We start from the raw sequence: 27,470 nt of genomic DNA, 5'->3' as shown, positions 1-27,470 counted from the left end.
GCTTGCCTTAAAGACCCATTATAAGTCGGTTGAATTATCAATCGAATCGTAGCTACAAAAAATTATTCACGGCTTGTAGATCCATTGTTCGTAAAGATTGACTTTTTTTAAAGATGAGTCTAGTGGCTAAAATATTGTTCGTCATTTGTAGTTCTTTCATTCAATACATCTGTCTATCGTTGAAATTATTTGTATTTTGTATATTTTGTACATTTAACAGAATTTGCAAATGTTTTAAATAGAATTTAAAAATCGATATTTTATTATTTCTAAATGTAAAAAATACCAATTTTAATTCCATTAAAAAATTTTCATTTAGTTAACATTGTACCAAATTGTCGACTTTCCTTTCATAGAAAATATCTATTTATTACGCGAAAGCAACTTTATAAATTAATAAAGTTACGAGTTTCGAGCACGTTGTATTGTGTCACGAACTTGTAAAATTTCCCTGTGATGGAATTTCCGAAGTTTCATGGATGTACCAGAGGAGTTTAAAAGCTAGGTATTTATTTAGAAAATATAGCTGTAAATTGAAATATATCCCCGTTTATAAGTCATCGTATACTTGATAAAGTTTGGATATATTATGAAATAAAAAATATTAATTACTTATAATATAAAGAATATATAAATCATTCATATTTTTTTAATGAATTTCATTTATTTTTTGAAATAAATAAAAATTTCTTCATCAAAGATACGTGACAAATATAGGCTCCTTACTTTGAAACATTATAATAATTATTTGTGAAGGCACATTCAAGATAAAGATGACTCTCAACTCAAAATCCTCAAGATCACAAAGAATCATATTAGAGGCGAATTTTTAACTCGAAAATCCTCGAACACTACACCTACACCGACCATTATTCTTGATTTTCTTAAATTAATTAATTCATTTTCTCTGTTTCAGCGACCACTCGATAAGCAATCGCGTGGATCGACGGGGTCACCCAACGCACTGCGAGTGCGGCGAAGTGACCAGGCCCTTATGACGACGTGAGGAAACGGCCGAGAGTGCCCTGGCCACGTCGCAATCTGACTTTTAGGCCTTGTCCCACTCACTTCCACACGTCCCGCCCTCGGCCGTTTCAACTCTCTCGAAAATCCTCCCTTTCCATCTATCCAACTCATCACTCCTTGTACGTAACACACCTGATCCTATCCTTCCACTAGCATCCCACATAACCTATATATACACGTATACATGTACAAAACGACACTGTGCAAGCACCGTGTAAGGAGCGGAGCGAGCCAACAGGTATAGAAAGAGAAAAAGGAAACGATCTTTCGAAGGTGGATGAGGAATTTTTATTTTTAGTATTTTTAGTATAGAGGGTTAATTTGTGCTAGAGCACACGATTCTGAAATAATAATTCGAGGTGATGGTGATGATAATTAAATATAAATTGAACTGAAGGAAGAGAAATTTTGTAAAATGTGCACTCGATGAAGATTAATTTTTAATTCTTTACCTTTGGTTTTCTTTGTTTGATTTACCTTTGTGTGAATAGTTTCTATGCGGATTTAATTTATTGTTTATTATTTTGAAAATTATTAGACTTCAATTTTCTTTTTAATTTTAGAAGTAGTTTTAGGAAGTATGTCGTTAATAATAATAGGAGTATTTGTAAGTAAAAAATGGAATTTGATTTTGCGAGAATGATAATTATTAAAGATAGAATAGAGTTCGTCAGTCTTATCTCAGGAACAATATAAAATAGCTTGAAGGAGTCCTAAAGTGTCTTACTTAATTTTTACTAAAGGAGAAATGTTCCTCCTTCACTTCGGATTTGAACTCAAAAGAAGGATTGTATACTGTTCAAATGGAATGAAAGAGAATCGTGGAATGGTTTTTAGATACATTAGTAATTAAATAAAGTTCAAATAGATTTATAGTATAAATAAATTATTGAATTCTTGTTTGTAATTTTTCAATAATTTACAACAATTAACAATTGAAAAGAAAAAATTATATAATAGAAAATTTATCCGCTATATAGAATGCCTTCTACAGATTTCTTGTTATTATTTTATCTCTATTTTTAGATATGATATATTAGAATATATATCGATGTCCAATCTTCCTTCAATTTCTCCCTCTAATGCAGAACTAAAAAAGACAATAAAGGAAACGTACAGAAATTTCTGCATCACTTCAATAAGTATTAAATCAAAACTCGAGAATATTGAATAATCTAGGATAAAAAAATAAATTTCCATTTTAGATAGTTTTCATTAAAAAAATAGTTATTTCGAGTGCCATTTTACAAATATAATTTGTCGTATCTTTTGTCGTATAAAATTGTAGCGTTGTTGGAAAATGGAATATAATTTTTTATTATTAATTTTAATATTTTATTATTTTTTTATTACTTAATTAATATTTATTATTTCAATTTTTTTGAATTTCAATATAGTAAAACAATCGATTAGTAACATATTAATTTAACGTTCATTAAACGATCATGCAATTATTTTATACGTTTAATCGTACGAAATGAAAATTTTTGTTAATTACCAAATGAAATTCAATACATGTATAGTACATGTGATGCATAACAATGGATATGTTTATCGAATGAATGCAACAACAATGATGTTAATATCTATTATTGATTTTGGATTTTTCCAGTTAAAAATTACATCTTTCTGTAAGTAATACAGAGATATGTGTTTCGATAAAGAAAGAATAATAAACAATGTAGATAACGTTTTATCGAGAAAGGAAAAATATTGAAAACATCGATGGATCGTTTCCTCGTAAAGAAAAAAAGAGAATAAAATCGACAAAGATAAATTATCCTGAAACTATTAAGTTAGAAGTTAGATAATGTAAAATGGCGATAGTTAAAATGCATAACTGCCCGGATAGTCGGACGAAAGAATAACGATCAAAAAGTTGATTGAAAATTATCATAAGATTTATTTTTTATTAGATCGGGAGAGGCTATTACCGAGCTACGGTCGATGTAACTTAAAGGACCATTTTTAAGAAAGCTAAGAAACTTTTATCTTTCGCAAAACTTTGTTTTTAAGTCTATTTTAAATTTATATGAAATTTTGGAATTATGTGAAATTTCATCAGAATAGGAATCAGAATTGTGCATTTGAAATTTAAAAATATAAGTAAACATAATTTTATGTAATTATAAAATTAAATTCATTATTTAATCTGTTGATTTTTAAATTTTATATTTTCATTAAAAGCTTTTCTATGTAAAAAATTTGCATAAGAAATTCTAATTGAAATTTAATGGAAAATATAATTTTAATTAAAAGTGCACGTTTCATTGAAACAATAAAAAGAAATGGAAAAGAAAAATGATTTGAAGTTAGAAATTACATAACAAATTATAAATATACGAAATTTATGATTATTTGAAAGATTCACTATTTATGCAACAAATCTAATAATTTGCTTAGGAAAAAGAGAGTATTACTTGTTTTAAAAAAATACCTTGAAATTGCGAACTTACAAGATAACTTCCGTAATTTAATAACTTCGAGTTTCTTGAAACTTTCGAGGAAACGTCGATAAAAGTATCAAGGAGTCTTATCTTATATGAGAAAGCAAAAAAATACACATTATCTATTAACGTTATCAAAAAAAAAAGAAGGAAGAAAATAATTCTTTCATTCTTTTACAAAGTTTTATATCTAGAAAAGAAAAAGAAAAGAAATTGTTTCACACTTTTAAATTTAACCAAATTTTTGAATTATAAATTTTTAAAATTCTTTTTTAAAAATATTGTACTTCCGGTTATCATATATTATAATTCACGCGATCATGCATGCAACTACACAAAATGTTGCAAAAACAAAAAAAAAAGAAATGTGCATCTCAACCTTTTAAGGATTATGATCATTTGCATATTACGAGACTCTCGCCTATTCGCGTGTGGACTTCTGCCAGAAGCAAGAGAAATCGGGGAAGTTTGCGGTTCCGGTAGAAATTGTCGATACCGCAACTCTCGATAGAGAGGAAGAAAAAAAGAGATCGTAGTTTCGTTATTCATGGCAATATCGATGATGGACAGATGAATCCGAATGCATTTTAATAGCAGTAAAACGTTTCATCGTAATGCGCCAATTATATTATCATTTATAATATTGTTCAATTTCATTTATTATTTTGAATCCGAAAATTCGAAATTCAAAAGGTGAATGAACATAATCGAGTAATCGAAGAGATTATGGATGAATATATGTTAATGATACGTGCACATATAAGAATTGAGCATAAAGATGAAATTAAATTTAAAATATTTAAAGAAAATTAAAATAATACTTGTAAAAAATTAAAAAAAAAAGTTCTAATTTAAATTTTTCAATTTATCTATTTATTTATCTATCGTGTAACTTCATTTATTATCTTTTTCTCCCTCATTTGTGTCGTCTTTTATTCCATTTTTAAACTTTATAATTCCTTCATTTTCTCCCATCTTTATCGAAGATCTTGGCAATCAGGAAAGTGATTTCCTGAATTATTTCGAATGAATAGAATGAATAGAATAAAGCCAAAAAAAAAAAAAAAAAATATATAAAAGAGCAGAAAACGTTCGAGATATCAACGATAATGAATATCGTGTCAAGATATCGTTAAAGAGACTTATGACAGAATTTTTTTAAAAAATATATTTTTTTTTTTTTAGATTGCAAGTTTTTCTCGTGCCCGATTCAAGTGTGATTTTGAATATATCGTAATAATAAGTAATAATAATGATCATAAATTTATAAATCTAACAATATTGTACAATATTCCTATATTTCCTACATTCTTAACATGTTTTAAAAATGAAAAATAATATACACATACATATTCATAGAATTAAAATTTAACTAACTGGTAAACAGGAAAGGAAATTCTTTTTGAGAACAAAAGATAAGTTGGACGCGCGAAATGAAATTTATTCATGCGAGACATTATTTTTAACATGTTAACATAACACGTTCCTGTTCTTGTGCATCATTAGTGCCTTAACACGTACCATTTGTACAATATGAATTATATTTCTTTCTTTTCTTGTACAAAGATTTATGAAAAATATTAATATTTAGAAATTTACTTAAAAAATCCTTTCTATTAAATTTTTAAAAATTTTCTAATATATTTTAAATGTTAAAAATATTCCTTTGAAATATTAAAAATTCTTCAATCCAGACCAACTTACGTATTCATTTGTTTCCACGACACAAATTTTTTCACGAATTCTCGACCATCTCCACGCCTCGTTTCCCGAATATGTAAATGAATAGTTTTTTGTGGACAAAAATTTCCGCACACGTCCATTGGACGCGCGTGAATTAATGCGCGGACGCGTTCAGAAAATAGCTACGCAGCCGTTCTCGGATTTTCGTTTTAAACCGCGCACATATTATCGTTGACGCAAAGTCGAAATTTAAACAGTGGCGTGTCTCGTGTTAAGCGAAGCGCTCTTTCCTCTTCAAGTTTCAAGTTTAAACGGAGCGTGACAAATTGTTCGTTACGATAGCATTTCGAATTTTGGATATCGAAAACTTCATTAATCCGCTGAAGGTACACAAAGATGAAAATAAATTATTATTTATTGAATTTTTATCCATAAATCATTTGCACAATCCTGACTCTGATAAAACGAATGGCCTGGAAATTTCACATAAATGAAAAAGATTTTAAAATGATATTTTAAATTTATTTTTGTTTTTTAAATTCGTCATCGATTAGTTAATCTTTTATAGTCAAGTATATTTTTCATATGTTCCGCGAAAAATTTTAGTCATTCAAATTCAATTAAAGTTCTCAAAGAATTTTATGAAAATTCTTATTGAAGTTCATATTGTATAATATATAATTATTCCGATTAATGTTTAGAAAATTTATCAGCAAAAATAAAAATAGATATTGGATTTCTTTTGAAGGGATTCGAAAATAAAATTTTGGCCATAGGATCAAGGTATCAAAAAATGGGATAAAAGTTAATCGATCGTTGCTAATATAGGCTTGACCGATAGCCAATTTATTTTTTTGCTAACGGGAGATCATTATTCCGGGGAAATACAAAAATGTAAAAATGAAGGGAATTAAAGGCAATAATGAATATTAAAAAGACCTCATATTATCATTCTCGATATTTTTTGAGTATCGAAATTCGACAATGGATGAAATGAATATTAAAAAAAAGAAGGAATGAAAAAGGAAAATGGTTTCATTCATTTCTTCTTTAAGATATTTAAATTCGTTTACTAAAAATGATTTTTCAATAAGAGAATCGAATTCGAATTGAGTTTTTTTTTAAAGTCCAATAGAAATTAATTAATGATTTGAAGTAATTGATTATTGCATTTTATATTTTATTTATATTTAAAGCAAACATAGGAAAGAAATAATTTCGCAATTACATTTATGGTTATAACAATAAATCAATAAATATTATATAACATGTTATTTAATATGAAATTTAAGGAATTGAATATATCGTACAATCATAATTTATAATGGCTTGATATTGTTAAATTGAAATATATCCAATGTGATACAATATAAAATGTTTGATAAAAATCGAAGTGTCCATGATATTATTCAAGAACAATTAATCAAGAAAATTTACCTATACAGATTTATTTAATATTTATTTAACTTCCTTTTAATATAAAATTACTGATTTCAATTTATAATTATAAAGAAATCAGAAATTTACAAACGAAATAAATTCTGAAATATAACAATTAAATCTTTAAAAAATGTTGCTATTACATTCACAGCGAGATTTACGAATAAAAAAGAGGAACAAAAAGATAATTTCATCCGACGATCATTATCTTGAGTATGCCATTACGAGGTATGCAGTCGCGTGTAAAGTTTGCTGGTCGACTAGCAGGATGTAATTGTTACTATTACCGCCATTATGTAACATTAACGAATTATCCTTAACACGCGACAATATATTAAATTGGGGCGATCGTTTCGCCAAATCTTAGTGGAATTGGTGTGACTCTATATATACAAAGGAAGGATATCGATTAATCGGAAAGATTTATAAGGATTTCGAGTATGAGTTATGTTACAATTCAGATAAAATATTTCATTTTTACTTCAACAAATTTTTAGGAATTTGTAATCGTAATTAGAAAACATTTATATGTAATTTTTGTTATGGAAAATTATTTAAATTTATTGTATATAAATGATGGAAAGCATTTTTTATCATTCGTGACAAAAATGCGAAAAATTGTGACGATAAAGAGATAGTTTTTTATTTTTTAAATATATATATATATATTTGTTTATATAAATATATATATATATATATATTTATATTAACAATTATTTAATAATCTTTGTTGAACATATCAACGAAAGTAGTAATATTTGTAATTTATTAATTATTAATATGAAATTTTTGCCGATGTAATAGAAATGAATGTAATGAAATAAAAAAAAGGCTTAATACTTATTGAATTAAAGAAGGTATCATATATAGCAATACCAAAAAATAGAAAATTAAGTAAATGTCCAGAATACAATTCCAAATACCGAAGAAGTTTATTTTAATGAGAATCAGAAGCAGGCACGTAATATCTTTTATGATATTAGAAAGTAATAATGAAAAAGAAACTATTATTGTGCCTATAAAAAATAAAATATTAACGATTTTTTAAATTCTCACAAAATGATCTATTTTTTTGTTTGATAAACGATTTAAAATTTCAATTTTATTTCTTTAGAAAAAAAATTCTCTTGTATCGTATTAATTTTTATAATGATTAATTTTGATCAGTGTTTAAGTAAATATTAAGTAAATATTAAAAAATATTATAAAAAATTAATTGTTTTCATTCTTTAGAATGGATGTTTCTAAAGTGAAAAATTATCGTGAAAATTTTTCACATATGTTTGACATGAAAAATGATGCATTTCAAAAATGAAAAAAAATGATTAGGTCAAATACATTCTTCAGCAATGCAGGAAGGTTCTATTTCCTAAGCAAAAGAATTTTTGACCTATATTTTAAATAATCTCTTGCCATATTCAAGAAATTCAAATTTTTATGAATATTATCCATCGATTAATGTGTCCTCATTCTATCGACTTGTGAAATTTTATTTCTCAACAAATTTCAAATGGAACGAATCTACATTGCATGATAGAACGAAAGGAAATTCACTACCAAAATTTTGCACGAAAATACAATTCAAACAAGGATAAATATCAGTTCTTGAAAATTACTTTGTAGATGAGGGTTAAAAATGGATTAAATTTACAATGTGTTCTTTTTGTTCGAATCAAACGAATCTGTGGCCAATACAGTAATCAATTCAAATTTCCGGAACAATTAAACTTGCTTCGACTGACTTATTTAAATATTGGAAGAATTTGAATTATTATTTAAATTATTTGTTGTATCAGATTGTTGATCAGATTAGATTTAATTTAATCGCTGATTCAGTTTTTAAAAGAAAACTTTATTCTCTTTAAAATATATTAATATTAATAATTAAATTTAAAATGGTCAACATCTTTAGTTAATCTTTCTTTGACTATCATATCAAATATTTTATATAAAAATTTTTAATTTGAGAAATTAAATTATAGTGAAGAAATTAGGAATTCTAATTTAATCTTGATTTTTTGTTACAAGTGCGAATAAGATATCTCGCATTTCTTTTTCCTTCTTTTTTAAATTAAGATAAAAGAAAGAGGAAGCTTAATTTCCACAATATTGCGAAAATTGTTTCGAAATATTTCCGTATTTGTTAATCGTAATAACTTAGATTCTCTGTATTCTCTTTTTCCTTTTCTTCCTTCCTTTCACTGACATTTATGCTTGGTAGTTTCGAGCTCGCGTGCTTCTTTCAATGGCCAGGTTTTTGGAACCACTGAAATTCGTTCTGGCATGCAAATAATTTGTATAGCTGTACCCGCTATACCAATGAACACGTACCGGTGTATAATTCGAAACGAAGGTCTCTCAAAATCAGCATTTGTTTCATTTGAAGTCGGGAAATGTTCAACGATGACGTGGCCATTTCAACACTAACTTTCACATAATAATACATTCCATTCTTTTCATTGAAATTTAAATTAATTCAAATTTAAATTCATTTAAATTTTCACATTCTTTTTTTTAATTATGAAATAAAATAATTATTTTTTTCAACGATTAATTTATAATTTTTCAAAAATAAATAAACATTATTGAATATTGTTTCTGTAAATTTGAGAAAATATGAAAATATGTTTATTTATTTTTTTAATAAAATGGTATTGGAAATTGGATGATTAATTTTAGGAATTTACTTATGGTCTCAATTTATTAATAGAATATTTTTTTTTTGTTGTTTTATATTGTTTTTTTTGTGTACTTCATATTGCACTGAAAATAATACCAATAATTTTTAAAATGATTCACATATAATCTATTGATACAAAAAATTTTATTGCTAGTAATATTGGCTATACGTGATGTTATAAATTTTTTTATAAATATTTTGTAAATTCAATTTAATAGAAGGAAAATTTCATTTTTTATTTATTATTTTTTTAAATAATCAAATATTCTGATGATTGATTTATTTTAAAGACAATGAAACATGAATTATAAAACAATTAATAAATATTATTTAATTACTTCTTTACGTTAGCATAAAGATGAATGAGTGATTTTAATTCATCAGAGATTATTTCTCGTCATTCAGAAATTACGTTTATTTTACTATTAACACATAGTTGTGCATTCATCATGCCGAATGTTATAATATAATTATAATAATTCTCAATTTACGTGTTTGCAATTAGTTAGATGTAGTAATGTCGTTTTATTTTGCTAGTTTGATACTTAATGGTGGTCAATTTCCACGTACGCATTATCGTTTATCAAGTCCATAACCACATTACTATTGATAACTACATTGATCAGTTTTTCGATTCGATTGTCTGTACGATACTCGTTAACGATGCAAATTGCCTCTAATTATACAATATGTCCATTATATCACGATTATATTCGGGGAAAAACAGCATCGATTCGTAATATACAAGATGCCCCTATAATCGAATGAAAATTAAGCACGTATGACTAGGAATTTATAATTATTGAATATTTGAAGAAGCTTAAGAATTAAAGGAACATATTTTAAGGATAAATTTAATAAAACTAAATTTAATAAAAGATAATTATCTTTTATCTTGATATCCTTTTGGATTAGAAAAAATTTATTATTATTTAAACTTTGAGATAAATCGATATTCGATGAACTATCGAAACAATTAAACAACTTTTTTTAGAAATATTTTATGTTAAAATAGTTTTTTAAATTAGGAATTTTCATTTTTTTTTTTTCTAATGACAATTTGAAACCAAACTTTTTTCTTCGAAAAGAAAAATCGTGTTTGGAAGAATTAAATAGACGTTGGCATAAGAATTTTTTAATATCTGTAAAAAAGCGATAGTAAATGGATGTTCGAAAAATGTTTTACGGGGAGGAATAATGTAGGAACAGGCGCGAAACGGAACTAATTTTGTGTCCCTCGCATTCTTTACCGTCGAAACGTAATGTCGAAAATCAATCTTCTCGCATGGTGTAAGCGTAGAAACATTGAGCCAAGTTGGACGGTAATATATTTTTCACCGAGACTCAGGCAATCAACCTTACGGAATCTGTTTTGCATGCGACGCATGAATCAAACTTCGATCGTTTTTTTCGTTTAATTAAATGCATTTGAATAATCGCGGTTATAAAGGACAACATTCAAGTTCACTTTGCATCGATCGAGTAATGTAATTAACTTGTTCCTCTTTTTTATTCTTTTAAAGTGATTTTACAAGTGATTGGTCGAAGAAAAAAATTAATCATTCTGTTATTTGAAATAAAAATAAAAAGGTAATAATTTGAAATGATACATATTATTTTAACATATTTTATTATATTTAAAAATATGTAATAATAAGATTAAAATCAAATTAAAATTATTCTTTTGTATAAATCTTGGACACTTTGGTTAAAGTTATTTTATCAAACAAGATATTTTTTGAATATATAATAAAGAATAGAATTCATAGAAATGTACTTCATTTGATGAAATATAAAATTAAAAAATGAAATTTAATATCTTCGAAAAGAAATAATTTTAAAATATTATTTTACATTAATATCTATTATTATTGAAATGTCATTTTTGCATTTCCCTGATAGACATAATGTCTTCCAAAAAAAAAGAAATCAAAATACTGTAATTATAATTCATCCTTAATTACAAAAAAATTTGTAATTATTATTTTTCTTCTTATCTATTTATTATTTCTTACAATAATATTTATGATAATTATGAGTTTTATTTTACTGAGACCGTATTTAAATATTTGATTGCGGATGTAAATTTATATTTTTATGAAAGCAGCTAAATAAATTGTTTCATTTTCTAGATATTCAATATCTCTCTATTTATATTTGTTTAAATATAATATCCAATGTTATATATAGTTCTTCAAAATTACCAACGTTTATATCCTATAAATTTTCCCTAAATATACTAACATCCGCAGTCCAACGATCTTAATTTCAATAATGGAATCACATTTAAACGCTACTATCGTTATCCAATGCTTTCGTAGCCGAGAGAATTGCTTCGAGAATTAACATTATGTTTACGATACTCATCCTCACGAAGAGGACCTTTTTCAACCCCATAAGGATTAAACGTTTCTTTTTCACGAGATGAAACTCGTAGAGATTGAAACTAGCTTAAGAATAATGTAGATAACGTTAAATTCTAAGATTTCGGGGACACGCATCGTTCCTTCACGAGTAATTAACATCACTCAATCAAAAAATACAAATAAAAATCGTGAACGAATGAGGTTTGTTCCCTGTGTTAATTAATTATACATATATGGGCACTGCCAGGCTTGCAACTCTAATCAAAAGAACAAACCGGCATGGCCAATCAAAAGATTTCGATGAAAATTGAGCTGCCTGATCGTCGACGATTTTGAACTATGAATAAATAAAATAAAAAGAAGAAGAAGAAAAAAAAATGATTTCGAAGATAATTCCAAACAGAATTTGTCGACGATTTATTACGATTTATCTATAATACGCCGGAGGAAAGCTCTGACCAAGTATAATGGAAGACCACTCGCGAAATAAAATAAGAAAAAAGGAACAAAATTATGGTCACGAGTTTAACGTACCAAAATCGAAGCAACAGGAGGAAGAGAAAAGAATTCTTAGGAATTAAATCGTTAAATCGAAAAAGATAAAAAAAAAGTTATTCTAGAGATATTTAACCGAGTAACGAGCCGAAATTTCGTTAAGAATTTTGTACGCTAATCCCCGACAGCTAATCCTGTACACCCTCGTAGGGTGTCTTAGAGGAACAGTTCATTTTAACCGAGATGTATTTTCAAAGTTGATCGAAGAAGAACAATCTTGATATAACGTGACTCTTTTTAAACATTTGAAATTAAACAAAAAAGAAAAAAAAAGATATATATAACAACGTAATTTAATCAATTGTTATCCATCATGTCTATCATGGATGTTCTTCTTAATTTATCGAGATGATCGATAGAAAAATAACGAGAGAAGTTTAAGGAAGTTTGTTCCCGTAAACTACTTACGTAGCTACGTTTTAAAATAATCGAACATACAGACACACACACATACACACACACACACACAGGATCGTACTCATACGCATACAGATACACGAGTATACAGATACATGCCATTGTAAATTAGGCAAAGCTGTAGCCTAGCAAAAAAAGGAGAAGAAATGAACGATGAAGCGGAAGAAGAAAAGGAAATAGAAGAAAAAAATAACGAAAAAATCTTGAATGGAAATTTAAAATAAAAGCGACATGTTATCGAGAGTTAAGAGTATTCTATAGCCGCCCGATGTTGGCATTTAGCTGGTCTAAACCGCAGAGGGTTCGTTTCTACTAATTATATACATATACATATACATACATGATATATATATTATATTATAGCGCTGTTGAGTTTTATCGATTGCGAGAGAGAGAAACACTTTATTTCGTGCGATCGACATAGATCGATATCGTCGTTAATCGATATTTCTACAGAAATGTTTGTAAAGAGGAATCGTATACGAGGATGGAAGATATGGAAACGCGAAATTTGGAATCGATCGAGCTCTCGCCTAGAGCTAGAACGATCTGAATATCCATGAAAGTCAAATCAGAAGCTGGGATTGAAATCAAATGACGGGCGTCAAGAGAGATCGTCAGATATAGGTTTTGCACATGTGTATAGGGACATGTACGATACATCATCCGTTAATTTATGATTTATCATTTTACGGGAAACAATTAATTTTACGTTTAATTTAACTTTCTTCTTTATTATTAATGACTCGAGATGGAATTTGAAATTTTAACTCTGATGTTTGTTGATTTTATTAATAATACCTCTTCTCCAATGTAAATTAGTGATAAATAAGTAAATATAGAAAATGCAGAGGAGCAATTCAAGAAGGATTCAAAGTTTACTTAAACAATTACAAATTTTTCTCAAAAATATTCTCTTAGAGAAAGAATTTTTATTTTCATTTATCTCTTGAAACTGATCAATTTGTTAAAATATTTCATAAATCACAGTTCAAAAGTGCGCATAGACGATCTTAAAAATTTTCTCAATACTAAATTTCATTCAGCATCCCTTTAAAATGTTTATGCATCCCTTTAAATATGAAACGAGAAACTTTAACTTGGACAAACTTAACTTGTTAGGACATTTCATACTCCATCGAACGATATATCACACCATCCTGTTCCTGTTCGACACATCGAATTCTCGAGGCGTTGCGCGCGTATGCACGGCAGTGCATCATTTCATCGTCGAGTGCAATCTCTGTTCCGGCGCTGTCTTATTTCGAGCGCTGCTCCACCGTCCTGACCTTAATTGTAGAGTAACCCAGATTACAGATGCCGAGAGGGAAACGGAGATAGGGCCGAGTGAGGGGATAGACGAACGAACAATCTCAGAAACGATACGGCCGAGCAGCTTTGTCATTAAGAGAGCCGGATCACCGCGCCTTGTTGCGGCTTTTCTAATTTTCCCGGCTATTTTACCGCCGGCCGTCTTCGTCTTCACGACACTGTAGCTTCTCGTTCTTTGAACCTGACACTTCTGTGTGCACGAGTCTAGTTTCCTCTTACCGTTGACATCTAACAATTTTTACGATTTCTCGTTGAATTCTTACAGTGGCTTTCTTCTTCGCGTGCATTAAATTTTTTTATGATTCTCTATACTTTGATGAACGTAGTTTTCGTGTGAAAATTCCAATATTATTTCCAATATATTTGTTCAAATTTTGAAATTGAAAGAGAATTGACCATTTATTTTATTATTTAGAATAATAACTTATAGAATAATAATTGAAAAAGCGCGATATATGAATAAAGAAGAACCATGAAAGCACGCGGTCAATAACCAGTTTAATCAATTTTTCACCTAGTTTCATTGCTGCGCGTCCTGTTTCTCGTAAAATCAATCAAAAATCAAAAGCTAGGATGACGAGTGGCACTTTGGAAAAATGTATTGTAATCGAAACGAATTTCTTTCTCGAACATTTTTTTTCTCGAATCGTATTTAACTTCTTCAAAAAATATCCGTAATGATACAAAATATTTATTATTTTTCTTACAATAAATTGTCTATTCTCATATTCTCAAAATCCAATTTTCAACCGTATTCAATCAAATCTCGTGACCTCTTTTCATACTCTTCAACTCATCATCAACCCAACTCATTTTACTCATTCAATCCAACCCCTTTTTCATCCAACTTTTCACCGCATTAACTCAGCAAAGAATCATCATGGCCAAACATGATCCATATACATGTTAAATCGTTATGAAATATTCCTTGTATTCGACGCAATAACGAAACGAAGCATTCGTTTATTAGCGTTTGGAAAGATATTGTTTTCCGGCCGCAAATCCGTGTGTTTATACGAGGCCGATTCGCGGCTGTGTGCGCGTGCAATGCGGTTAGATGGCTCAATAACGAGCATTGTGTGATTCCCGTGACCCGCGTCGCATCGATCACATCGCGCTTCCACCGTTATCACTCCCTCTCTTTTTCTCTGCATTGATATCAGCCTTATCGCGAAAATCTTTAGATATTGTTTCTTGACTACTGCCACGATAGATTGATGATTCTGCGACAGAATCTTTAAATAAGTGAAAATTTGACAAGTGATCGAATGAAAGGAGAGTGAAAATCGAAGCAAAGGATGATTTTCGAGGGATGATTTTTATATATTAAAAAAATAACGTGAAAATGTAATTATATATTGGAAATCTGGATCTTCAATGATTTCGAATAGATTATCAATTACTTTTGAAATGATTTAAATGACAAGAATAGAGAAATAAAAAAAGAGAGAAATTTTAAAGAATTGGTAAAGATAGATTTTTCTGGAGAAGAGGTATTGGATTTATTTATTTTTTTTTTTAGTCATTTTTGTAATTTTAAAAATTGATTAAGTATTATAAATATTTTTATAATACGCTTAGCTTATTCGTAATGTAAAATTTTGTATTCCATAGAAAAGAATATGTTTTAAAACATGTTGTTTTGTGCAACGACCGGCATTTCATTTCAATTCAATAGAACGTTCGTTTTCATGAAAATATTTTAAATAGTAACACAGATTTATAAAATTTAGTTAAATTTTTTATTCAATTAATTTATGGAATTAATATATTGAATTAGTTTAAAAATTTATCTCTATTTAAATTTGATAAAAGCAAATAAATAATTTTATTATGATACAATATTTTTATTTTTTTTTTATTTGAAAAATCAAGCGAGAGTTCGAACGATTTTTCTATTCGATGTAATCGGAAAAATTACACGTGATGTAGAACACGTATACATGTTGATGCAACATAAAAAAAAAAATAAAAAGAGAGGAAAACTATATATATAAAATATGTAAAGTTATACATATGTACATGTACGAGATTCCTGATTTTGTAAAACCAGCGACACGTGTTACATAGAACAACAATAAAGGTGATCTATGACGTTTTATAAAAGGGAACTCGTTCTCTGAGATACGTGATCTTTATTTCCCTCGTTTTCTACCCCTACTGTTCTCCTTCCTGTCATTTTTCTGGCCAATGATTTTCGTGGTATGCGTACGTATTACCTATAAAATCTTTATTCGATTTTTTAAAAATGCATTATAACCTATATGAAATTCAATTTTACGAGATTATTGCGAGAAAATTGTTAAGATAATGTACGATTTCTTCATTTGTTCCTTTTTTATGAATTTTATAAAATTCTTTTATTCAATTAACATAATCAAACTCAAAGATCGATTAAATAAATATGTAACTTATTTCAAATAAAAGATTTAGGATTTAAATTAACTTAGAATCTTCAACATTTGATTAATAAGATCTTTATAAACATTTTCTAGAAACAAACGTATTTATTATTATAATTTATCTTGATTGAAAACTCAATTGAATTTTCTATTAAAGTTAGAACAAATTTAAATCGCTGTAACTTCAAAAATAGTGATTTTATATTAACGAATAAAAGACTATTAAAAGTGCCAAATCTTGCACTTTAAATTCCCTTTTCATTTATTCCAATTCGACTTTGTATTGCCAAGATAGTGTCATGCAAAGACAAACTAATTTTTAATCAATTTTAAACTTTATTAAATCTTATTAAAATTAGAAACAATTTTGAAGTTATATATAACTTTGAAGATAATAATTTCGAATAAAGAATTAGAAACTCTTTAAAATACGTGAGATATAAAATAGGTATAGAATAGAGATTCAAATTTATTTAATTTCATATTTTTATATTTATTTTTTATATTTTTATATTTTTTTTAACAACTATTAGCATTTTTCAAATACACGATTTGCTCATTTGCGCTTATTCTCAATTCCGGTCTCTCTTTCCGGTCGCATTATCGTGAAAATTTCTCAATGTCGGTAGTAATTTTCGAAGCAGAAAATCGTCGGAAATACAGAAAAGTGCAGTATTCGGAACTACTTCTTGATGTGATCTCAATTCGCTGAAATATGCAAATAGATCTTTCGTTTCGTAGTTTGAGTATAAACGAGAAGCAAACAATTCGGTATTTAGTCTTAATTATCAGAAGAAATTTGTTCTAGATCGTTTACTCTTTTTTTTCATTTACATTACTTGACTTTTTTACTTTATTTTTTTTTAATTTTAAGATCTCTAATGTTATTTATTTACTTTAATAAAATAACTTTTTAATAAAATAACTTTTAACTTCATTAAAATTCTTACGTTTCATAGTGATTTTTAATAGATTCGAAAGATGTTGCACGTTTATTTTAAGAAATCATCAATTAATTTGTCTTTATTATATTATATATTTTACTATTCAAAAAAATTTAAAAATTTAGAAACAATCGAGCGATTCTACCTTTACTTCTCGTCTTTTCGTGCATTTTAACATATAAAACTTTTATATGTAAACGAGAAGCAAATAAAATTCATTTCTATCGGCAATTTTTCTGTCTCATTCAATTATTTCACGCGTCGAACGCATGAACGCCATTTCGAAATCAAAATAAATATTTGTCAGGAGTATTTGGTGCTTTCACACTTATTCTCATTTTATATTTTTTGTGTGAATCGAATATTTCTTTCTTCGTTTATCGAATATTATTTTTTTATTTCATTAATTATTTTTTGTTTAGTGAAAATAAAAAAACTATAAAAAAAACTATAATATTATATTGTAAATAAGCAATTTGTATTGTTAAATCTTATATTAAATTTAAAAAAATATAAAATATAAAAATATTTTTGAATTAAACAATATTTATAATTTAAGAATTATTAAAAATTTATAATATTATAATTCATAAATTATTTTAACGTAATTTATTTATGATAAGGACAAAATACAAATCGCTTATCAAAGAATGATAAATTTTCTAAATTTACTCGTTTCACAAAGCGACGATATCGTAAGGTATAAAAATGATCGTTCAGGGGATTTCAGGATGTTTCAACGAGAATATTTTTCGTACCATTGACCCTTGAATTTCTTCTTTTTCTCGCTTCAACAACTTCTAACCGACTCGTTTGATCTACACACTGTGAATTTTCCGCAGAACGATTGCATATTTCCATAGAACAGGCTATAGTTTTTCATGCTCTCCATTTTCAAGACGAATCCCATGAGTGCTATGAAATGTATGCCAACTGTGGGAGTTTTATCCTCGTCGCAATTCCATCCAGAGTTCGATGATCGTTGTTCAAACAACGCTTACATTTACTGCATATTTCCATTTGATCAATGGAAAATTTTCTCGAAATTGTTATTTTTTTATATATCTTCTAATTAGATAGCAAAGCAATATAATTCAAACATTTCGTTATCAAAAATTTTGAAGTTTTTCTATAGTTGGACTGGTTTTTATCGAATCATCTATGGTTGAAGGGAATTCTAGAGGGAAATTCTAATTAGGTCTTGGAATACTTGGAATTTCTACCTTTTTCCAATACCAATTGAAGACATAGCGTAAATTCACGAAAATTTCGAATAATTTGCGATCTTATAATTTTTTTTTCTTTGGAAATATAGAAAATGAAATAAAGAAAGTGAAGGAACATTGAAAATATAAAAATTCAAAAGAAAACAAAATTATTATAAATTAAAAGTAATTTTTAGATAATTTTGTTTGATTAGACTTGTATGTATATCCAGCTCGATAGTTGGAAACAGTTTCTGGAAAGTACAAAACTTTCGTACATATCTTAAACTTTTGAAGGATATATAATTTTTCTTCACGATCACTAGCAAGTGATCACGATACATGCTAAGTCAGGCACAAAGTAGTTGCGGTCGTTTGTTGTATAACTACTCGAGATGATTATCAAAGTTATTTATAAATCGAAAAGCAACCACTAAAGACATATTTACTCATTTCAAACGTGTTTAATTTATGGAAAATTTAATGTTAATTAATATCCTTTTTTTAATACAGTCATAAATAAGATTATATTATTTTTTTTCTAAAAGCAAACATTTTATTTATTTCATTTTGTTTCCAATTTGATTTAATTTAAACTTGTATTTAAATATTTAAAAAGGATATTAATAAAAGTATGATAAAGTTTTCTATATCAAAATACTCCAATTCATTCATTTATAATAAAAAATATTAAAAATCTATATTAAATTCACTTATAATTCATATAAAAATCTAAAGAAATATCCATATTAATAACTATCTTCATTTTCAAATTCTTTATTCAATAATTATCTGAATCTAAAAAATTTTCCATTATATCTTTTTTCAATTTACACAACAAAACAAAAGAGTAAGTAACAAATTTCATTTGAAAATTAGCGGTTTCGGATGTTAGAATAGCATTGTTTCGCTATCTTTCGATAATTGGTTCGGTTATCATCGATCGAGCCCGTCTTCACCCCTAAAGTTTCTCTTCAACTCTCTCTCCTACGCGAATAACAGAAGGCGAGCCCTTTCTCGGCACTGAGCCTACCTAATCGCGGGTCTGCGTCATCGGTCGAGCGTTTACTTATTTGCAAGGGCGTGGCGGGCTCACCCCATATATCCTATCTTGGCCATTCAGTTTCTGGGCGCGGTACCGGCCTCTCAATGAATCTCGATCGTGCTTCTCGTGCCAGAAATATAAATTTATAAATTATTAACCGATGAACCACAGGTGCGGACGCTAAATTTGGATTATTCGATTATTAAGGAAGATCGATCTCCATTCATTTCTTCATTGAATTTTTACTTTCACTTTCTAGGTGAATGAAGATATATTTGAATGATTTATGGGATTATTCGTGGTAATTTGTATGGTAATTTGGATCGAATTTAGGGTTAAGTACGAACAAATGGAGTATTGGGTGTTTCTTATTGGAAGATGGGATTTATGAGGTCGATGTTTTAAGGAAAAGAATTCGATTAGCGAGGGATCTAGACAAGGCTAAGTAATGTTCGTGGTCTTGTTTAATGAAGATATGCACGCCCATGTTTAGGTTGAGGCTAATGAATGGAGATAATTAGGAAAGTATACTGTATGCCGAGGAATTTTCTATTGTTAATGTATAATTTTAATCAATTGTTTAAAGTGTACACACAGTGATGTGTTTCATAATTGTTAATAATATAATAAATTCTTGAAGTATTAAAATAATAACAAAGTTTGAATTAGAATTTATTTTATCAATATATATATATATATATATATATTGGATGTTTCACGTAATTTTATCGCTTGGAATATTTCGCTTGTTTTTCATAATATTAAAAAATATTTTAGATAAAAATTGAGTGGTTTTAAAAGGATTACATTCTGATGTTATTAATTTTCTTCATAGATATCAATTTTATTGTTTTATATTTTTATAATTTTAAAATTCTCCCTTGAGTATTTTCATCTGATACATATTTTCGAAATATTTTGATATTTTATTTCCGTCTAACTTAAATTCGTTATAACTTTAAGCTTCAAAAGTATCGATTAACGCTGAAAAGCTTACGTGCCGAAAACTCTTCAAACATGTATATCTACTTTTCTCTGTTTGTGAGAAATTCTCGATAAAACGACCAGAAACTTCTCAGTATCCTAAAGGGATCCAACTTAAATCTGTTAAGAAATATTGAAAAGGCTGTTTTTCTCAATTTATTTTAATTTTAATTTAATTTTAAAGATCTTCAATATGATTTTTTAAAAATAATATAATACAAACTCTTAAACTGTAGAAACTTTAAAATTTTAATTCATATAGTATAATTTTTATTTTTTTAAAGCATTTTCAATTGCGTTTAATTTTTTATTCCTTTTCTTTTTTTTGCATCTTAAAACTATCCCAAATATTTAATCGTGGCTCTGAAAAAATTACTTCTCGTCACAAAAGTATCGTTTAATGCGATCTCAGCCGCACTGGAGATCGATTCGCGACTCGTTTTTACCGCATTACAGATGGCTTCCTGAATGGATATACAGTAGGATACTGGCCTATTTTGCTCCGTCGATTTTCTCTTTAGCCGGCATGTACATAGAGGTTACGAGCGTTGGGTAAACTCCAAATGGAAAAGCTTTCGCCCTAACTCGATGCCTGCCTTCACCTGATTTGCGTTCGACTAATTTCCATGATCCCTGCCAAAATAAACCTTCGCCGAGATAAATGTCATTCTATCTTCTGGAAAAGCTCGAACGGTATATAATTTGGGAGAAAATAAAGATTATTTCTCTCTTTTCTTTTCGTTGCTCGAAGATCGATCGATACGTTATTGAATCGTATAGTACGAAATGTCTATTGAACAGTGGAACAATATATAATATATATAACAATATATTTCATCTTTTCAAATAAAATAGATAAGGTCTATTAGCTCGTGTTACTCGTTTTAGTATTTACTATTTTTAAAATAGAATACAATAGGTTTGAGTAAATTGAAATTGTAAAAAATTAAGCCTCTTTCAAATATTTTGAAGATCACTTTTGAATAGATGTTTCATATTACAATGCATATATGTCGAAACATTTCTATTCTGATCTCGTCTTGGAAATAAAAATGAAATTTTGGCCAGTTTCCCATAAATCGACAGGTAGTAAAAGTCCTATTTTTATTGTTTATAACTGAGATTATTTTGAATCGTGATACATGTTTTTCCTTAGAAAAGTATATTTAATGCAAAACCAATTAAAATTTATATTATTTTTTTATTATTAATATTATTAATATATCATTTGAATTTATTATTCTATTTAAGAATGAATTAATATTATATGAGTATGATTATTTGATTAAGAAATTGTATTAATACTTTCTATTAATATTTCAAAGTAAATCACAACAATATCTTTCAAAAGTCGAATAACTTAATGTCTTCGAGCAATTTGGATAATTAAATTTATCTACTTTGATTTAAATTGTACTGCTACGTTGGTTGCCAAAATTGAATGAGATGAACTAACATAAGGAAAAACATGCTGATCGATCAAAAACAGAAATATACGTCATAATATATATAGATATATTAATTAGAATATTGTTCTTTTAAACTATTTCAAAGATCAAAATTCTCTGTGCAAAGAGAATGGTCACCAAATAAAAAAGATTTAAATTCATTTTTTGCAATGAAATTATGCTTAAAGAGCAACATAATTTATTAAAAGTTATGTATCTTTGTATAACAATATTTTGCCTTCATTCTTTTTATCTCATTTCGTTGGTTTCGCAACTACGTTCCGAGAAAACTCTCAAGAAATCCTTGTTCTTTCAAGTAGAACTCTTTTTCTTCTTTTTTTTTCTCGTTCAACTTTTTATAACTGATCGGTATTTCGCGAACACCTTCGTGTTTTTTGTTCGTGCTGCACGATGAAACGGAAACGTTCAAGTTATATAACTACTTTTCAATTCGATGATTTATTTCCCATTTTGCACGATTGTTGATTTTAGGATTTTTTAAAATTTTTCTTAAAAATTGAATAACTAAATAATTAATTCTCTTCAATAGATATTATAAATTAATAATTTTTTTGAATTGATTTTTTTCTAAAATTATACACTGTTAATTTTCTGAAAATTACGTAAATTTATTATTTAGAATAGAATTAAGTAATTGAATTTATTTATTTATTTCTCAAATAATTTATCAAAAATTTTTTTCTTTTTTAGAAAATAATTTTCGAAATAATTTTATTAACAAAATATATGGGAAAAGTCAAATTTTTAGAAATTTAATACTTCAAATTTTTTTCATTTAATATTTTTATTGCAGTTTTTCATCAAACAAACAAATAAAAAAGAAAATTACGAAGTAGCGTAAAATTAATCAGCAATTTCGTCATGACTATAAATCAAACGTCTCATATTTTGCAGAGAAATAAATATCTAACTCTCGCATTTTTAATTCCGGAATATATATTCACTCTCTTCGAATCTCCGCCTCGCGTAAAATCTTCCAGCTGACGTCGTCGTCTCAATGAAAATGGCTCATAGAAAAATCGAGCAATGGGAGCACGGCGAAAGTGGCTGTGAGACACGGCCACGGGGACTTTTAAAGTAAAGCTTTTTACCAGCTGCACGACGAGCAGCCATCGTGCTCCTTTTTCCGGGAGTCGTAGTCTTTGTCCGCTTAGCGCGAAATTGCCACGTTCCTTTCGTTTGTAATAAAGAGGAGCATGGGGCAAAGAAAGAAATGTAAGGTCTACGAAGTTGATATGGACTAAATATTCTTTCTTTCAGTCGATTTCTTCTTTCATATTATGATATGATATCCTTGTATTTGATGGTTTGATAAAAAAAAAATACTATTTTTATTGTACATTGTATATTGGTCTGAAGAAATGATGATACAATTGTGAAACATGATGTAATTATATAATGAATATTTTGATATCTTGATTAGAAATGATGAAATATATCTGAATAATCTATTCTTTTGATTAATATTGTAAAGTTTATATGCTGTATGAATAATATTGTCATTGATATTACTCATCAATGACAATTCAGTAAAGAATTCATATCGTATATTTTCCACGTATATTCCGTTCATCGAAATTTGGTTTTATTTCAAGTAATATGTATAATATATTACTTTCGATATTATTCTTTAAAATTATCTCACAAATTGGTCAATAATTTGATAATTCGATGAAAATTTTAGTCACGTTTGTTCCAACTGATCACATAAAAATATTTCTTTATTTTTTCTTTTTTTGGACTGGTACAATTCATTTCTCTTCTAAATAAAATTTTAACAAATATCTTAACTGATATCTATATTTATATCACGTCGTATTTTCTTACTTTTTAATTTACATTTAAATATTTTCACTTCATTGCGCTTGCACCATACAGATTTTATCTTTGGTTTGTGAAAATATTTTTCCACAGGATTTGAAAAATTTACGAGTTCCATCAGGTGAGTTTGAATACGTATGTTTGCATTGACACGAATATTCCATTGCATATCGCGATGAATATTTGAAAAGAGGAAAACAAGCGTATGGTAAATTTTTTGTAATACAACAATATAAAATTTTGTTTTCATATAGATCGTTAGTTGGTTCGATTTTTCATATATATAAATAAAATTTTCTGATTTATATATATATATCGATATCTGAATTCTAATATATAGAATAAGATTTCTAATATAAGTCGAACAAAAAATTATAAACTTAACAATCTCTATTCTTTTCTTATCTTGTCATATATTTAAAACCTTTTACATCAAAATTTCAAACGTTCAATGACATACTTTTGCTCAATCAAGTCAACAATCAAGTTTTCCTTTCAACTAGTATCTAATCGGAATACAAATGGACGAACGTGGCAAAGGTTCGATATTGGTCGACCAAAGAGGGTGATGGCATAAGAAGGAAACGTGAAAGAAGAAGGGTGATGAAAGCAGGGTTCATATCGGCATTGCAGCTTTATAGTTGTGCGCGGTGGGAATAACTTTGACCTGGATCGCTTGCATTGGTCGCGCATAACTGTTGACCGCTATCACTTTCCATCGCGAATACCTTGGCTCGCTGTCTGCGACACGCGTGCATTCGATGCACTTACTCCCATCAAAACATTCGCGTAGAACACGTGCGAACACGCGACGCAAAGCGTAATTGCATCGTAATTGCCATGACGGTTTGACCAATTGCGTTCGATCACGAGCAAGTATTTAATAGATACCGCGTGAACAATTTTATATTTTCATCTGGAGAATAGAATTTGATTGAATTTATTGTATCTGATTTTGATTTTTGATATTTTTTTTAGTTTTTCTATTTTTGATATTTTGATAGTTTTAAATCTGAAAGTATGTTTGATATTTACTTTCTCATATTATATTATATGAGATAATTTCCTTGATGATTTGAATGATTGAATTTAATGATTGTATGAATAATCTTAGATTTTGTTCTGGAGAATAAAAAAAATTTGTAAAAAGTTTTGATTCATGAATTATCCATAACTTGTAATCTTTTTGCCATAATAATTTTGGATCTAGAGATATTTAAATTTATAGGTATATAAATTTTTTATCTTTTTGCAATGGATAGCTTTTAATCTGGAGATACGTTTGATATTTAAATTGTAGGTATTTTTGATATTCATTGAAAAAGTCATAGGTCATTTTATTACAATATTTAAATTTTCAACATCGATAAAACGAAATTTCACGAAATCAATCAATAGTTTCAATAATTTTGTTCTAATTAAAAACTTTTATTCTATAAATCTTAAGCTCCAGTTATAAACTTAAGATGAAAGTTAGAAGATTCAAATAATCGTATAAGTTTCCAAGTTTGCGGTTGCAATTAACTTCCATCATAGGGGAAAAATTTTCGGGAACTTTTCCCATCATATAAATAGCCGTAATTTAACGAAGCGCAGTAATATGTATCTCTGACGCGATATAATTTTGTAATTTTAATGTGTTTAGTCAATTTTGTTATTTTTAGTTTGAAACATTTTTTACAAAATAAAAATAAAGTAAGTAATTTTCAGTTTTACAACAGAATGAGTCACTCTTTAAATATTTCATGTTTTTGAACGATGAACATATTCTACATTGCAAATAATTACATATTCGTGTTGAGCATAACTTGCATTCGACTTGCTTACAAAGCACGTTGACACGTGACACGACTTTGAACATGACACAAATATAATGTGCAATGAATTTACAATTAGATATAGTTTACATAAAACATTATATCTTTAATCTACACAATTACTTCATTATTTGTTTATAAACTATGCATTATACTAATGTTAGATTAATTAAATACACTTCATAGTTTTGAAGATGATTTAGATTTTTCAATTCATGAGATATAGAAACTTTAAATAAATTTCAATTAATTTTTGATCGAATAAAAGTTCTCTAAACAATCTTTTTTTAACTTTTAAATGTTTTATATTACACAAACTATTATCTTGAAACAAGCATTTCTTTTCATAGAAAAATGTGAAAAATAGCAGAATAGTTTGATATTTGAAGTGCTGTATCAGAAATCCTTCTTGTGCTTTGATGTCGCGAATCATGAAAGCGAGTAGGATTTCAAACAGGAAAGGAAAATATAAATCCTTTGTATAGTATTCAGTCGTGCAGTTCGTTTAATATTTTTTTTTTTTTTTTTTTACTACATTGTTGATTCTCTTTACACGGAAAAATATATACAATTCTAAAAATACGAGAAATCTTGAACGCTGTTAGGAAATCAAAATTACCTTAGTTATTTTTATTTCTTCTTATATAAAAAAAAAATTCAATTCAAATTTTAGAAACTTTAATTATTCGAATTTATTTGTTGACTGTTGATATTATTTCATAGAATTTAAACGATAGTTTCGCAAAAAATCACATATAAAAATTTACATTTATGCAATATTCGATTTTAATAGCTTAATATATTTATTCGTAGTTCCCTCGATACGCAAAAATAATTTCACGAATCTATCTGTCCAATGTGTCATCAAATCAAAGACACACGAATGAAAATTCCTCCAATATCATCATTATCATACATTAGAGAATCTTATCATTTCCATCCGTATAACACTCTAATTGTAAAAGATCCAACAAATGAACTAAAACGATCAAAGAGAGAGATTCAAAGAAGGGTGTCTATACATCTCTTCTTTTCTTCACGTTATCAGAAATTCTCTTCCTCCCTTTGATCTCGAGGATAAGACTTCCTTGGAGCGAATACGCGAGTTTCGCGAGTAGGAATATCGATTTCAGATTTTCCACTGTCGCCTGGCTACGACTGACGTTCCAGTTTTTAAGGGGGGGTCGGCCCGCGGCACCGTCAATCGAGTGTGCATGAATTATCGATCACGCCCCGACACGGAAGCGCGAAAAAGGAGCAAGGAAAGCGTTTCGACGTTCCAATTCTCGCGAAGCCGCGAAATATCGGACTCGATCGTCCATTCCACGCCACCGTTTTCATTTCGTTCCATCCGTGCAACGTCCTTTTCATCCCCTGGCGAGGGATTAAAGCGTTAATCCCTCTTCGTCTCGGGATATTTAGACCCGGATGAAATTGAAGTCGACGTGCACCGTTCTTGTGTGTCTTTCGTGTGATATTTTCCAACTTTTTTCACGTGTGGGGAAATTAGATTTTCTCTTTTTGATGGATTCATGGGAAATAGATTGTATTTTTGTGAGATAATATTTTTTTTCGCGATTTTAATTTTGCTTTTGTTTGTTTTAATGAAACAATATCAATTCGATTTATTTTATTTCAACTTCATTTTATTCTTCATCTCACTATTTATTTTATACAATTGATCTTTCAATCCTTCCGGTCATAATTTATTAAAGTAATATAAATTAATATATTTGTTAAAACAAGCTACAATATAAATATTAAATTTACTTCCATTTGATATGATTGAATTGATAAAAAATTTTATTATTTCAATTAATCTAACGTTATATTAAAA

General features: G+C 27.9%; 1 protein-coding gene across 1 annotated transcript in view; it reads left to right on the top strand.

The window, feature by feature from the left end:
* Positions 1-16,066, top strand: part of LOC107994241 (uncharacterized) — a 62,348-nt gene extending 46,282 nt beyond the window's left edge. The window contains exon 3 of the mRNA XM_062073366.1: positions 917-16,066. Within this exon, the coding sequence (XP_061929350.1) occupies positions 917-998 (82 nt within the window). The 3' untranslated portion in view covers positions 999-16,066. The remainder of the gene's footprint in view (positions 1-916) is intronic.
* The last annotated feature ends 11,404 nt before the right edge of the window (positions 16,067-27,470 follow it).

The sequence above is a fragment of the Apis cerana genome, linkage group LG1, assembly GCF_029169275.1.
Source record: "Apis cerana isolate GH-2021 linkage group LG1, AcerK_1.0, whole genome shotgun sequence".
In the NCBI taxonomy this organism is placed as follows: Eukaryota; Metazoa; Arthropoda; class Insecta; order Hymenoptera; family Apidae; genus Apis; species Apis cerana.
The sequence above is the reverse complement of the archived record's forward strand: the minus strand, read 5'-3'. Positions and strand labels throughout refer to the sequence as shown.